The sequence below is a fragment of the Macrobrachium nipponense genome, chromosome 30 (genome assembly GCF_015104395.2).
Source record: "Macrobrachium nipponense isolate FS-2020 chromosome 30, ASM1510439v2, whole genome shotgun sequence".
In the NCBI taxonomy this organism is placed as follows: Eukaryota; Metazoa; Arthropoda; class Malacostraca; order Decapoda; family Palaemonidae; genus Macrobrachium; species Macrobrachium nipponense.
Window position 1 is genome coordinate 43,239,843 of NC_087218.1, and position 15,080 is coordinate 43,254,922.

At 37.6% G+C, this 15,080-nt stretch overlaps 1 protein-coding gene across 1 annotated transcript in view; it reads right to left on the reverse strand.

The window, feature by feature from the left end:
• LOC135202127 (uncharacterized) overlaps positions 1-15,080 on the reverse strand; it is a gene marked incomplete at its 5' end in the record, with an annotated part of 63,919 nt that overhangs the window by 27,214 nt on the left and 21,625 nt on the right. Inside the window, 2 exon segments of the mRNA XM_064231377.1 lie at positions 8,155-8,418; positions 8,421-9,176. Of these exon segments, the coding sequence (XP_064087447.1) occupies positions 8,155-8,418; positions 8,421-9,176 (1,020 nt within the window).

The window sequence follows — 15,080 nt, forward strand, 5'->3', positions numbered from 1 at the left end:
TAAATAAATAAATAAATAAATAAATAAAATAATAATAAAATAAACTAAACGATCCGATACCTTTGAGATTACGCATAAACGCAAGAACACTTCATATTCATATTCGGTTCGTGCAACTAATACTGTCTAATGGCAAGGTCTTTACTTCCCTATTGTTTGTTTGTTTGTATGGTGTTTTTACGTTGCATGGAACCAGTGGTTATTCAGCAACAGGACCAACGGCTTTACGTGACTTCCGAACCACGTCGAGAGTGAACTTCTATCACCAGAAATACACATCTCTCACTCCTCATTGGAATGGCCGAGAACCGAACCTGCGACCACCGAGGTGGAACGCAAACACTATACCAACCACGCCACTGAGGCGCTCTCCCTTTTAACCTATCCTTGATATTAATGGGAGTGTAGGGGCGTGTCGCCGAATTCACGGGGAACAAATCTATGGTTGTTGTAAACGGGTTTATCCTTTTGCACTGGCGTCCTTATCAAGAACGTCCTCCAAATCATTGTTATTTTCGCGGACAAACTATAGCAGATTCACATCAACCTACATTTGATGTCTAGGCCAGTCCCTTACGACGCTCCTGATTGGCTGTGTTGTTGCTAAGCCAATTACAGGGCTGGAAACTCTCAGTCTCTCGAGAGAGTTCATAAAGGCAGGATGTATGTTCCACCTCTCCTTAGGGATACTTTTTAAAGATTTATCCATCATGAGAGGTGGAACATAGATCCTACTTATGTTAACTCTCGAGAGAGACGAGAGCCTCTAGCCCTGTGACTGGCTTATCAACAGCCAATCAGGAGCGTCGTAAGGGACTGGCCTAGACATCAAATGTAGGTAAGTTCTATATGAACGGTATTTTGCCACGTTCAATCCATAACGCACGGAATTTCCTTTTCTTTTTTTTTTTTTTTTTTTTAATGAGAATGCAAACGAAATAAGTATTCGAAATGGACGAAGAGAGTCGAACACTTTGGGGATACCTATAGCGTTTCCAGCGGACGGAGAAAGCTAAGAAATAAATACATAAGTTTTAGTTTGATCCACTAACCGACTTCAAGGCAAAGTTATAAGAAGTTGCAAATCAAGAAAGAGAAAAAATAACTTAAATGCAGGTCATGTATCGGCCCTCTGGGAAGGAATCTTCCACAAAATTTAAATGAAGAAAGTATTTGGGATCTCGATTTCAAAATGTAGATAAAGGCTCTGCCTGTGTGAAATCTCTTCATGTGGTGTAGTGGACGAGTAGCGTCCTTATTTCTCAAAATGAATAAGCATCAAGCCTCTTATTCTCCCATGGTATAGTCAAAGTTCCAGTGTATCCTGTTTATGTAACCAAAGCCGCAACCCTGAACAATTCCCAGCAAACAAATTTTGTAATATATATATATATATATATATAATATATATATATATATATATATATATATAACATACATATACATACATACATACATACATACATACATATGCATAAATGAATAAATAAATAAATATTGTAAAAAATTAAAAATAAAAGAAAAAAGAAAAATGAAAGAAAATAAATAAACAAATAAAAACTAAAATCGCCAGGTCTTCGACACTGAAGGTGCACGGTCAGATCTCTTTACAAAATAAAACGACACTTTCATCGTCTAAAGACATTACAGCTGAGATAAATGACACCTACTAGGTCCAAAGTTGTCAACACAAATATAACGGGGATGTGCAGTGGATCAAAGCCTGGGGTCCTGGGGCTGGTAAATATCCCCATAAAACTGAAGTACAGTTTACGACAATTATCAAGGATTAGAATAATTAAAATGTGGGAAGATCTTGACTCTCTCAAGCGGAGAAAAAACTCTCATCAGTTAACAAAACAGAAAACTATAGTTAATTAAGATGCTCTTGCTTAACGTAGTCTACTCTTTTTCGAACGTCGTCAATTTCTCATTTCATTTTTCTACAGTTTAACTTGCCAACCATTCTCAACGTATCTGACTATACTATCTTTTGCTCATTGTCAAGTAACATTTCCGTTATAGTACTTATACGTTCTTTATTTTGGAATGGAATGGAATACTGTAGAGTTTAGGCCAAAGAAAAAGCACTGGGACCTTTGTTTGTTTGTAAGGTGTTTTTACGTTGCATGGAAGCAGTGGTTATTCAGCAACGGCTCTACGTGGCTTCCGAACCACGTTGAGAGTGAACTTCTGTTACCAGAAATACACATCTCTGACCCCTCAATGGAATACTCGAGAATCGAACTCGCGGCCACAGAGGTGGCAGGCCAACACCATACCGACCACTGGACCTACTGGGAGCTTTGAGGTCATTCAGCGCTGAAAAGGAAATTGAGAGTAGGTAGGTTTGAAAAGTGTAACTGGACGCAAACCTCAAAGCAGTTGCACAATGAAGTAATCGTTAGGAGAGGGTGGCTAACAAGATGGAAGAAATATAATATGAATGGAGGTACAGTAAAAGGATTGAATGGGGATGCAGCTAGGGGCCGAAGGGACGCTGCAAAGAACTTTTAGCAGTGCCTACAGTGCATCACGTGAAGTGCACTGACGGCCCTACCTTGTACGAGGTGCTTTATTTTCAAGTAATGTCCTCAAATCACTAGGGAGACTAATACATATATATATATATATATATATATATATATATATATATATATAGTATATATATATATATATCTTTCTATATTATATATAATATATATATATATATATTTATACTTATATATACATCTTTCTCTCTCTCCTACAGATAAGTGAGCTCACGATGCTTAATTGGATGGACTAACAAGTCTTTGAGACATTCTAATCCCTGTAACTCCTTGTAACACTCTCTATCTCTCTCTCTCTCTCTCCAAGGGAATGAACTGTTGTAAACACAAAGTAACCAACGAATGTAAACATGAAAAAGATGAAAAGTATAAAAAGATACTCTATCGTGCCAACCAATTCAGGGACCGCCTTTCCTTTCATGTGTGCAATTTTAGTTAAGGCGTGGGATGAGAGGAAAAAAAAAAGGGGGCGGGGTTTGGAACTTCCAGTTGCGTCGATTTGGAGAAAAAAAAAAAAGACAAGCGCTAGGCACTCCACTTGAGTATCACTGAAGTGAGATAAGCTCTGTTATTCCAGTGAAGAGAAGGGGAGGGGGAGGGAAGGGGGAACAGGAAGGTAAGACGGGGTATGGGAGGAGAAGTGACGAGAGGGAGGGGAGGGGGGTGGCAACGCTCCCACTCAACAATAATCCTCCTGCTAATCGTAAATTCAACTCTCTGGTACAAGTGCAATATTACACAGGTTGGACCAGATGACCTCGCGCTGTAAAAATGTAGAGAGAGAGAGAGAGTTTCTAAAATAATTATGTGGTTTGCAGGAATTATGTGTGCAACAGATACAACCACACACATGCACGCTATATATGCAGTATATATAATAGATATATATATATATATATATATATCTATATATTATATATATATATATATTAAGTTTATGTATACATCCAGGTGCATAAACGTGAGACACCCAAAAAGAAATAAAGAGCTAATAATCCTTACGACTGGCGTAGAGAAAAATAAAGACAGAAAATCCATCTTATCAGTGAAACAGAATAAAAACGAGGACTACTAATTAATTCAGTCTTCGGGTAATCAAAACAACGAAAAAAAAGTCCGGATATGGAAGAAGGTTGTGCATAAATCTAAGCCCGCATTCACAGAAACACGAAAGTTAATCTCGGAGGTGCAAAAATAAAATATAAAAAATTTTAAAAAATGAAATAAATCAATTACATTCCTCTCTCGTCCGCGAAGGTGAGGACAAAAAGTTCTGAGGGAAAGGACTTCTTTCTTCCCGAAGCGAGATTTGAGAGAGAGAGAGAGAGAGAGAGAGAGAGAGAGAGAGAGAGAGAGAGAGAGAGAAGGCAGGCGGGGGAAAAAGAAATATATCTTTCAGAATTGGGAGGAAGTAATCAAGAACGCGGGAAGTATATGAAAGGACCCTGCCAGAGGATGACCCAAAAAATGGAGAGAAAGGAGAGAGAGAGAGAGACGTTCCACCTCATGAATGAAGGGAAAAACCAAAGTTGGAGGAGAGAGAGAGAGAGAGAGAGAGAGAGAGAGAGAGAGAGAGAGAGAGAGAGAGAGAGAGAGCATTTCCACTTGAAAGTTAGCGCAGAAGGAAATGCGTAGCTGAAAAGGGGACTGTCGATAATACACGAGAGAGAGAGAGAGAGAGAGAGAGAGAGAGAGAGAGAGAGAGAGAGAGAGGTTTATTAACCTGTAGAGGAATGTTCTCCCCCATCTAGAGACGGAGTTTTCGCTTCTAATTCGCAGAAGCAAAATGTCATTCGGTTTTATCTGAGGGAGTAACTAGACGCCACATCTAAAACAGAAACCGTTTAGCGATTAATTAATTTAAGTTTTAACATGTGCTGCTCTAGCTGAGAGAGAGAGAGAGAGAGAGAGAGAGAGAGAGAGAGAGAGAGAGATTTTGGCAGGCTGACATGACATAATTCGTAAAGATTTGGATGTGGAACGCTGAAAAGAAAAAAAAAGACAAGGAGGAAAAAATAAAAATGGAGGTTACTCAACCGGATGGAATAACTGAGAGAGAGAGAGAGAGAGAGAGAGAGAGAGAGAGAGAGAGAGAGAGAGAGAGAGAGAGATTTATAAACGAGGCGATTAACTGAGATAAGGTTCTTGAAGACAAGGCGTTTGTCCGCAAGGATTAGCGGAGGATTTTGTTGAGATGGGGCGTAAAGGAGAGGGGAAAAGGTACGAAACAAAAGAGAGAAAGAAAACGGGAAAAGGGAACGTTAAAAAAAGGGGATAGAATCACACGGGGTAAGTCGAATTAAATTCATAAAGTGAGGCAATGAAATGATTAATGAAAAATAATTTGCTCAGGATGGTATGTGCGTTGCTCGTGAGCTGGAAAAAAAGACTTGTGTGAGAGAGAGATGAGATGATGAGATGAGAGAGAGAGAGAGAGAGAGAGAGAGAGAGAGAGAGAGAGGCTATCGTTCATACCGCCATCTACCCACTTTCACGTCTCATTAAGCGCACTTTTACCGATGCACACTGATGCAAGGAATGCGAGCACGGTACGAGATCGGCAGATCAATACGAGTCTTGGCTCGGCAAGAATTCGACGGCATAAGCCACTCACTTCCTCAACTAACAACTAGTGATTTATTTCCTTATGAAGATAAACAGAAATGACCACAATTATTAAGATGAACAGAAATACCCACAATTATAGCGATGATACAGAAATACCCACAATTATTACGGTAAACAGAAATACCCACAATTATCAAGATAAACATAAATAACCACATTATCAAGAAAGACAGACAGAAATACCCACAGTTATTACGATAAACAGAAATACCCACAATTATTACGGTAAACAGAAATACCCACAATTATCAAGATAAACAGAAATACCCAGAATTATTAAGATAAACAGAAATACCCACAGTTATTACGATAAAAAATATACCCACAAAGATCCAGGTAAAACAATGAGCAAAATCAGTATTATTTCCGTTAATCCTATTTTTTAAAATTAGTTTAAGAGGCAAATTAACAATGCGTAGATAAAAAAATTCTACAAATAATACGCAGCGAGCGCGTATAACATTCTTCAATACCTCAGCCCTTGGCTCCAAACTATTCTGAACGCAAAACTTAGTATAGTACATCAAGTCTGTCAAATTAAAATTAAAATTCCCATTTCCTAAAAGAGGTCACTCTCGAAATGGCCCATTAACCGCGCAGAGAGCACTCATGCACGACGGATAATGGAGACAAAGCTTCCGTAGGCGCGGCGGACTGTATTCGAAGATGTTCGCTAGACCAGGCGGCAATGTCCGCGTAACAGGTTGAATGGCTTAATAATAGAGGCGAACGTTAATTGCAAAGGTTAGAAGTGACGTAGTCAAAAGCCAACTATTAATTTTAATCCAGTACTCTCTACTAATGAAAACTTCAACAAATAACAAAAATAAATTCAAGGTACAATTATAACAAACATTGTTGAAACTCCACATGAGAATAGTAATGCTTCCCACAAAGTAGACTTACATTCGCGGTCCAAATTTTATTAAAATAAAGACCCATTTGACGAAATTTTGCGGTTCTTTTTTATATATACATTAATGGGTACTGCGTTTGTCTTTTTTTATATATATAAAAATGGGTATTTTTGGCAAGCAGCAAACTCTGAGGGAGAGGAATGCAATTCCTTCATAAGATTTAAAGAAAAATGTGTTATTTTGCCCATACCTAACACAACAACCCTAACACAACAACCCCGACTACACGTTGACGTATACATAGGGCATAACATGCTTGCTAAACAAGCAACCACGGAATTAAGAGATACCCTATACCTTACAGACAGGTTGCAGGAAGGTAGTGTTTGCTGTAATTTACGCTTTAGCTTAGTAGCACAAAGATATTTACGTAGTCTATAAATTTCAATATTTTGACAACTATAAATTATTGTACCGTCCAAAATTCTGAGCTTCACAGGCATTCATTTTTGCCAACTAACTAACGAATTAAAACGCCTTTATTCTAAGTAATCTCCTTATGAATAAACCGTACCCTCATGCCATATTAAAATAAGAATAAAGTACCAGACTTGGAAGAACAGCTGAAAACAGAGTTCACATTCCATCTAATTTATAGCATCTTACCTCTAAGAGAGAGAAGGATGAGGAGAGAAGAGAGGGAGGAGGAGAGGGGAGAGAGAGAGAGAGAGAGAAGAGAGAGAGAGAGCAACTTTTTCAAGTAAGAGAGAGAGAGAAGAGAGGAGGAGAGAGAGAGAGAGAGAGAAGAGGAGGAGGAGAGAGAGAGAGAGAGAGAGAGAGCAACTTGTTTTTAAAAGAATTCTTTATAAAAATACTTGAGGAAAAAAAATCGACCGTGTTTTGAAAGTTCCGTTTACTTGAGAAGATGCGACCCATGACTTAACTTTTAACTTTGTTATTGGGATGTAAAAATCATATTATTACAAAATTTTTCTCTCTCTTTCTTTCTAACACCAGGAGAGAAAACAAACCAAGGAGTAAGAAAAAAGAAGGAATGGTTCCCCAAAAGAGAGAAGCATACAGAAATAAAAACAGAACTGCAAATGAAAAGGGCTTAGAAAGAGGAGACAGAAACAGTTTGCAGAAAAATAAGAGGAGGAGGATGGACGACAAAAGAATAAATATCCAAAATAGAAGAAGAAGAAGAAGAGGAAGAAGAACTCAAACACAAGGATAAAATCGAGGCAACACAAGCTGCCTTGCATCACCTCTGAGAAAAACAACTGGACTTTAAACACTGGCCTCGCATACTTCCAGCCCTTCTCCGAATATAGTACTATTATTAAAGAACATGAACGGTTGTCAGGTCATTCCAGGGGGGGAATGAGTAGGCAAAGGAAGAGGGAAGAAGTTAATGTAAAGGATTATCGATGCAGTGGAGAGAATTAGGCAGTAATGATTAATTACTGTAGGGTGCTCGAGCCTTGCCTCACCTACAGCTTGAATAAAGCGAGAACATTTATTTATCAGTTTCGAGACATATCACCCGTGAAAGTTTTGTTCAATATGAAAACTTATTGATTTGGCTATCAGACATTATGTTATGTATTAATGACAGCTTACACTTCTTATCTTACTGGATATTCTACCTTGGTATCATAACAATATGGCGGGTCACTCTCAGTTAATGATCAAACTAAAACTCAAACAAATAGTTCTTAGATACGATGAATGTTGTCTATTGAAAGTGAAATACTCGTAAGGGTGGCCGTAGACTTTCAAAAATTTTGCTCCAATACCGAAGGCTTTGGTCCTTCCAAAATGTCACTCTCCAATTCAATTAACACATGACGGGCCATCAAATCCTTTAAAGAGTAGCTGCATCTTGAGGAATTATTTAGGGAAAATTCAATCATAGGGAATATATATGCATAACTGAATCTTATTTTACCGTGTGTATATATATATATATATATATATAATATATATATATATATATATATATATATATATATATATATATATTATATATAAATGATGAACGTGTGTAAAATGTTGAATCGCTAAAATTTCACGCCGTGAAAAAAAAGGAGAGAGCATTCGCTAAAAATACGTACCTGCGAATCACTCGAGTCGGAGGACTCTTCAGCCTCCTTGGTGAGCATATCCTCCTCCTCTTCTGCCTCCTCGTCCTCCTCCTCCTCCTCCTCGTCCTCTTCGCTTCCTCCTCTCCTCTTCGCCTCTCCTGCCGTCGTCACCTCTTGGGGATTCGTAGAAGGCACTGCCGGGATTCCTGACGGCGTTGTTGATGCTGCTGTCGAAGTGTCTTTTGATGCTCTGCTTTTATTCTTCTTACTGCTAACGGTGTCTTTTTCGGCTGCTATCGCTGCCACTGTTGTGTCCTCCTCCTCCTCCTCTCATCCTCTCCCCCCTCCTCCTCCTCCTCCTCCTTCTCCTCAACTCCCTCTTCTGTTTTCTCCTCTCCCTTCGCCGGTTCCGTTCTTGGTTCCACTCGTTTCTCCTCTTCGACTGGTTCTGTAACTTGTACTACTTCTACTTCCATCTCCTCCTCCTCCTCCTCCTGCTCCTCGTCTTCATCATCCTCTTCTTCTTCCTCCTCCTCCTCCTCCTCCTCTATTTCCATTGTTCCCTTGGTTCCCTCCTCCTCCGAGTTATCATTTTCCTCACTTACATCTACGTCTGTCTCTCTTTCCTCACTGCATTTAACTGTATCATTCGCCTCCTCCTCTGTCTCCCGTCTGTCTACCTCCGACGTCTCTGTCTGCTCCTCCGCCTCCTCCCCCTCAACCTCCATCATTCCTCCTCCTCCTCCAGCCTCCTCTCCTTGAGGGTGACCTTGTTGCTCTGCCCCGACCTGCTCGTCGAGGACGTGGTGTTCGGCCTGGCTGTGTCCTTCGAGGATCTGCTGTTCTCCCTCGGCAGGCTTGTGCCCCTGGCATAGCCCTTCAGCAACATCGGCCTCTTGAACCTCCTGCTGCTGTTGTTGTGGTTGTTGGTGTTGTTGGGTTATGATGTCCGGCTGTTGTTGGTGCTCTTGGTGTTGGTGTAATGAACTCAACGATACTGTAAAGGCTGTCGGATGAATCTGAATAGGCACGCCATTCGAGTCCACCTTCACCTGCAATGAATAATGAATATAGATTCATTTTAAAGAGAATGGACTAGTGTAGGAAATAAGGTGGCCGATAATAAAGTCACAGGAAAAAAGGCAACAGGAAAAAAAGTCACAATTTTGTCTAGGAAAACTGAGTCACAGGGGAAAAAAGTCACATTAATTTAAGGTGGCCGGTAATAAAGTCAACGGGAAAAATGTACAATATTTCTTGGCGGTCATTATCTTTATGATAGTTACAGTGTTTTGTTTGTTTTTACGTAATCCCCAATGGGATTTTTTTTACTAAACATGCCGCAAATATGGTTACATAACGGGTTAAAAACCTTTGGGGGGTCACTATCTAGGAAAAATTTATGCAACTTTTTGTTACCTGGATTAGAATACAGACATAAAAAAAAAAACGTTGTAGAGTGACATCCCCTTCCTCCAACAACGCTTTCCGGTTTCTGATTAAAAATATTCTTTGAAACTTCTCTAATTACAACTCCTCCCCCCCACCCAATCTCCCATCAAATCTGACAACGCTTTGGCTACCTACTATAATGAACAGCCGTTATTGCTAGTTCTCTAGCTATATCTGAGTTCATTTCTTCTAATCAGTTCTATCTGTCTCGACGTTAAATTTATTCCCAACTCATACCATTAGCATTGGACTGAAATATCTGTAGGGCTGGTTCTTCCTTCCTAATCATTAGTTTATCACCTTTTCTTGTAAGTTCTCTCCTTCTGCAGGCTGATTTTCCTTTGGAACCTCTTGGGTTTATAGTCTTTTAACTGTCCATAAGGGTTTCAGCTTTAAAAGAAAAAGTCGATTACCAGTTTACCCCTGCGTAGATGGAACCTTGTGATATACTTGTTTCTTTAGAGTCTATGTTATTTTCGTCGTTAAATCCTTGCACATAAACTCTGTCTTTTACAATAAGCAATTTCCGTTCACACCGGACGTAGAAATGGGCATTTATGCGTAAATGGGTACCGTTTTCTGCTGGAGTCACTGAAAATTATGTGGGGGTGGCAGTCTCATCCCTATAGACTTGATGAGAAACCGGAAGGTATCACCTTCCTCCAATATGGCACAAAATTAGTATGGTTGAATGAATCTCTCTCTCTCTCTCTCCTCTCGCTCTCATCTCTCCTCTCTCTCACTTCTCTCTCTCTCCTCTCCTTACCTTGCATTGAATAACTATGTATTGTCTTCCTCCTTCTCTCCAGCTCCACCTCCCAACCACACAAACAACTCCAACTCCATGTTAATCATTAGTCTCTTTCCCTCTTCACAGACGATTTATTAATATTATAATATATTATAAATATATATATTATTATATATATATAATATATATATATCGATTATTTAATGAAAAAAAAAAATTGGGGTATATATATATATATAATATATATATATATATATATATATATATACATTCACTATACACACTTGATATATATATATATATATATATATATATATATATATATATATATATAATATAGATAATATATAACACTCGATACACAGACAACTAAACTAGTAATCAAAAGTCAGGCTCTTACGATTTACGCCTGATTTTCGTCCGGAAAAAGGCTGATTTACCAGAGATTTTGTTGGTAAAGCTTTTCGGTCTCCTGTCATTAATAATGAATATGGGCCTCCCATCCATCAAACCAACCCTCCCTCACCACTTCCATCATTAGCCATAGAAGATGGAAAAACCGCCCTCCGTTGTTCATAACGACCGAAAATCCTCCTCCTTCTCTGTTAATAAAGACTGGAAACCCGAGGTTCCACCCCCCTCATTTTCAACAGAGTTGTCTAGTCTCCCACGAGCCAGCCTCGCCTCCCCCCCCACCCAACAGGCACCCCCCGCCCCCCATCCCCGCCCCAACCCACGGAACAGGAAGCCAAGCAACTCTCTTATTGGGAATCCGACGAGAGACGGTTGGCCAGACCATGAAAGTTATTTATTTGGTCATGACCGAAGTCAATGAAGATGCTTCGATATAAAGTTTGAGAAATGTAAAAGCGAAGAAGGAAAATTCTATAAAATATCGTTTGGAAAACGGATACGTGCGAAGAGAAGTTAAAAGCTTCATCGTTCGACGAAAAATTGAAGTCCACTGACTCCAATTGAAACTGACAACAGATTTAGGAAGAAAAGTCCACCGACTTCGTCTCACGCAGAGACAGCTAGGAGAAGATGCTCAGTCATACCATCATTCGCTTTCTCATTTCTTTGTCTATATTTCTATTCATTATTGCTGTTTCTAAAATATTCAGCAATGCACTGTTTTTTTTTTATTAGTTTTACATCCTTATTAGGGTCGATACTTTCATCAGGCACATTATCATTTATTTATTTATTTTTGTCACGGGTTGTCTCCATAAACTCTAATAGATACGTTCAGAGATCTTTAAAGAACGTGTACGGTAGTAATTCAATAAGAGCAAAAAGCTTTCTCTCTCTCTCTCTCTTCTCTCTCTCCTCTCTCTCTCTCTCTCTCTCTCTCTCTCTCTCTCTCTCTCTCTCTCGGCAATCCAAGCGTGCGTTATTTCCTAAGTGTCTCATTTATTGCTTAAGCTAAACAAAGTATAATGATACGCAAGCTATATATATATAATATATATATATATATATATATATATATATATATATATATATATATATATTTACTATAAATCTACATTATACTATTTTAAACGGAACAATATACAGCAAAGAATAAAAGAAATAGCTAGGAAACAATAACGTACAGTATTAAGTAGCTTAAAAATATAACCCTAAGTCCTATTCTAAATTCCCATTCCGCGGAAAAAAAAAAAAAAAAAAGATGACAAGACAAAATTTCCACCCTCCTCAATCTTGTCTTTCCTCTATCCCTCTAAAATCGCCCCCCTACGCTCGTCTGAAATCCTCTCGGGAACATCTAGCAGCATTTCCCCTTCCCGAACCCACTTGGAGTTTTTGTTGATGGACGATTCTCTCGAGTTAACCAGTGACGTGAGTGGCCTCGCTCTTTACCGTTTTCTATATAGTTGTGCCGTTACCGTTTTCTATACGGATGCCTGCAGTTAGCTTCGGCAAGCCGTATTGAAAAAGCAAACGGTGTTTTACCGGAAATACAATTCTGCAATTCAAATACTGAAGTGTATCAAATTTAGAACTTTACAAGTTGAAACGAAGAAGCAATGCATTACTAATCTCAAACAATTCTACTATACTTTAATCATTTATTTCCATTTTTGTCTACTTACTTATTAACCTGTTTATTTGTTTTTGGGTTTTAAATAAGTGACCTCTTCCTGTTTCCCATTACATTCTGATACTATCTTCTAATGAACGCTATATTCTTTGGAAGCTTGAATTTGATAACAATATACTAGCTATCAAAACCACATGAAAATTAAACCAACGCAGCATCAAAGCATAACAGAATTACAAAGCATAAGGCCAAAGTATAATTGCATTAACGCTCGCTCCTTTTTTCTTCTCTCTTTCTCTCTCTTTTAGCCAGAAGTATATTTTATTACAGTAATTTAATAGCATAAGCATAACGTATTTATACTGAGAGTAATGGCAAAGGATCATAAGTTATGCACATTTACCTAGAAAATTTATTACAGTACTTCAACAATCATATTAAGCTAGAATCATAAAAAAACTTAAAGCGTATTTTACTATTAAACGTACGTGTTTCCAAAAGTAAGTTACGAACCCCATGCGTTTATATTTCAGTAATTAAACTGTACGTAGTATGTATGTATGTATGTATATGTATGTATGTATGTATGTATGTATAATATATATATATATATATATATATATATATATATATATATATATATATATATATATCCATTATCTAGATATATATATATATATATATATATATACATTACAACAACGCAAATTACGTTTCTCTCATGGCAATACGTAAACAAAAGTATTTTACAATTACAAATACAATATTTTGAAGCCTGAGCGCAATCGGCATTTATTCATGAAAAAAATGACGAAGCCCAATTCTATTTCCTGTTGGATAATAAAATAATATTCCATTTATTATCGACTTCTGCTCCGTGAGGGAACACCTTTTTCCCTCCGTTTCTAGTTCGTTTAAAATGTCCTTACTCACTGTAGGCTGGCATTCTATTACAAACCCTTTACTGGGGGAAATTGAATTCCTGTTGCATACTCCCCACAATCAAAATGTTGTCTGGATCTCAAAACGCCAAGTTTCAAAACCATTACCCCGGTATTATTGTCTTGAGGCTTGCCTTTGAAAAAAAAAACCGGAAGATATAATTTCCATTCTTCATCTCTTACGTGTCATATTGTCTTTCACACACACATATATTTTATATATATACATTTTATATGCATACATACATAATTATATATATATAATATATATAGATATATATATATATAAGAACAATAATATTTTATTTACATATATACACTTTATTTGCATGCATACACATCACAAACCCACACATACACACATTTATATATATATATATATATATATATAGATATATATATATATATATATAATATATATATATATATATATTTCAAGTACAAAAGGCCCACTAAAACATTCTGGTTTAAAGCTAAGGCACTTACCTGATAAGGGTAGGATAGTCCACCGAAATATAGTCCTTGCTTAAAACCAGAGTGTTTAACGGGCCTTTATACTTAGACGGATCTTGTTTTAACAGAAGAATTTATATATATATATAAAATAAATATAATTATATATATAATATATATATATATATATATATATATATGACATGTTTTTAACAGATATAAGCTTTTTCTCTTAATCTCTCGTGTCCTCTTCGGGACACACACACACATACCCCAAAAAAAATTCCGAACACTATATTTTAATGAAAACCATCATATGGACAGAAGAGCCTTTCCTCGCGTATAATAATTCATGGGGCGCTCTCCTCCCTTTTCAAAGGCTCCTTGGAATTAGCCATCCTTTCAGTTCTACATTGTCATTTGTCATTGTCAGTTCTGCCTTGTCATTCAGCGCCAGAAACCCAGTCATATCACACACCTTACTCTCATTATTGGCACGTTCCCTTTCTCCCCTTTTACTTGTTATTCTCGTCCGTCCAACTTTCGTTATTCTCAACATTCTTTGCTTTTTCTCATTTCTTTGTTCGTGATGCACTGCTTCTTCTCGTCTTTCTCAGTTATTACTAGTATTACTCCACACTCATTACACTCTCTCCTGATTAATCCTTCTCGTTTTTCTATTTTCATTTTTTAATGGATTATCACTCAGCGCTCATTCTACCCTCCTGGCTCAGCCTTTCCATTAAGGCTAAACATCCAGACCCCTTTGTAAAAATACCTAATACAAAACTCTATTTCAATCTTATTACACTAATGAAATTTGTCACATTTTGGCTGTTTCATTTCCTTTTGAAACTTATTCATCTGTTAACCTTTCATTTCCATTCTTCGTTTTCATGATGTTCATATCCGTGCGTTTGTATTTTCCACTTCCTTTGATAACCGCTACTTTTTTTAATCGGCCCTTCTCTCTCATTTCTCGACTTATTCTAAACCAATTTACTTCATTCAGTTTTTTCCAGTTAACTCCCGTCTTGACTATTACTTTTTCCATCTTAAATATGACTTTTCCACGTTGTTCCTTTCCCCAACTTCTAATATCTTTTATTCTCTCTCTCCTCTCCGGCTATCTTCAATTATGACGCATCCCTCTACATTCCCGCTTTTTATTGTTGACTCTGTCGTAGTCGACTTTCCTTAAAATCTTTCAATATTTTTCTCATTCTTCCGACTCATTCATTTACTTCCCTCGCCATCTTTTCCTCCTGCGATGTTTTCTTGCTTATTTTATTCTTACGTTTTCCCTTCATTC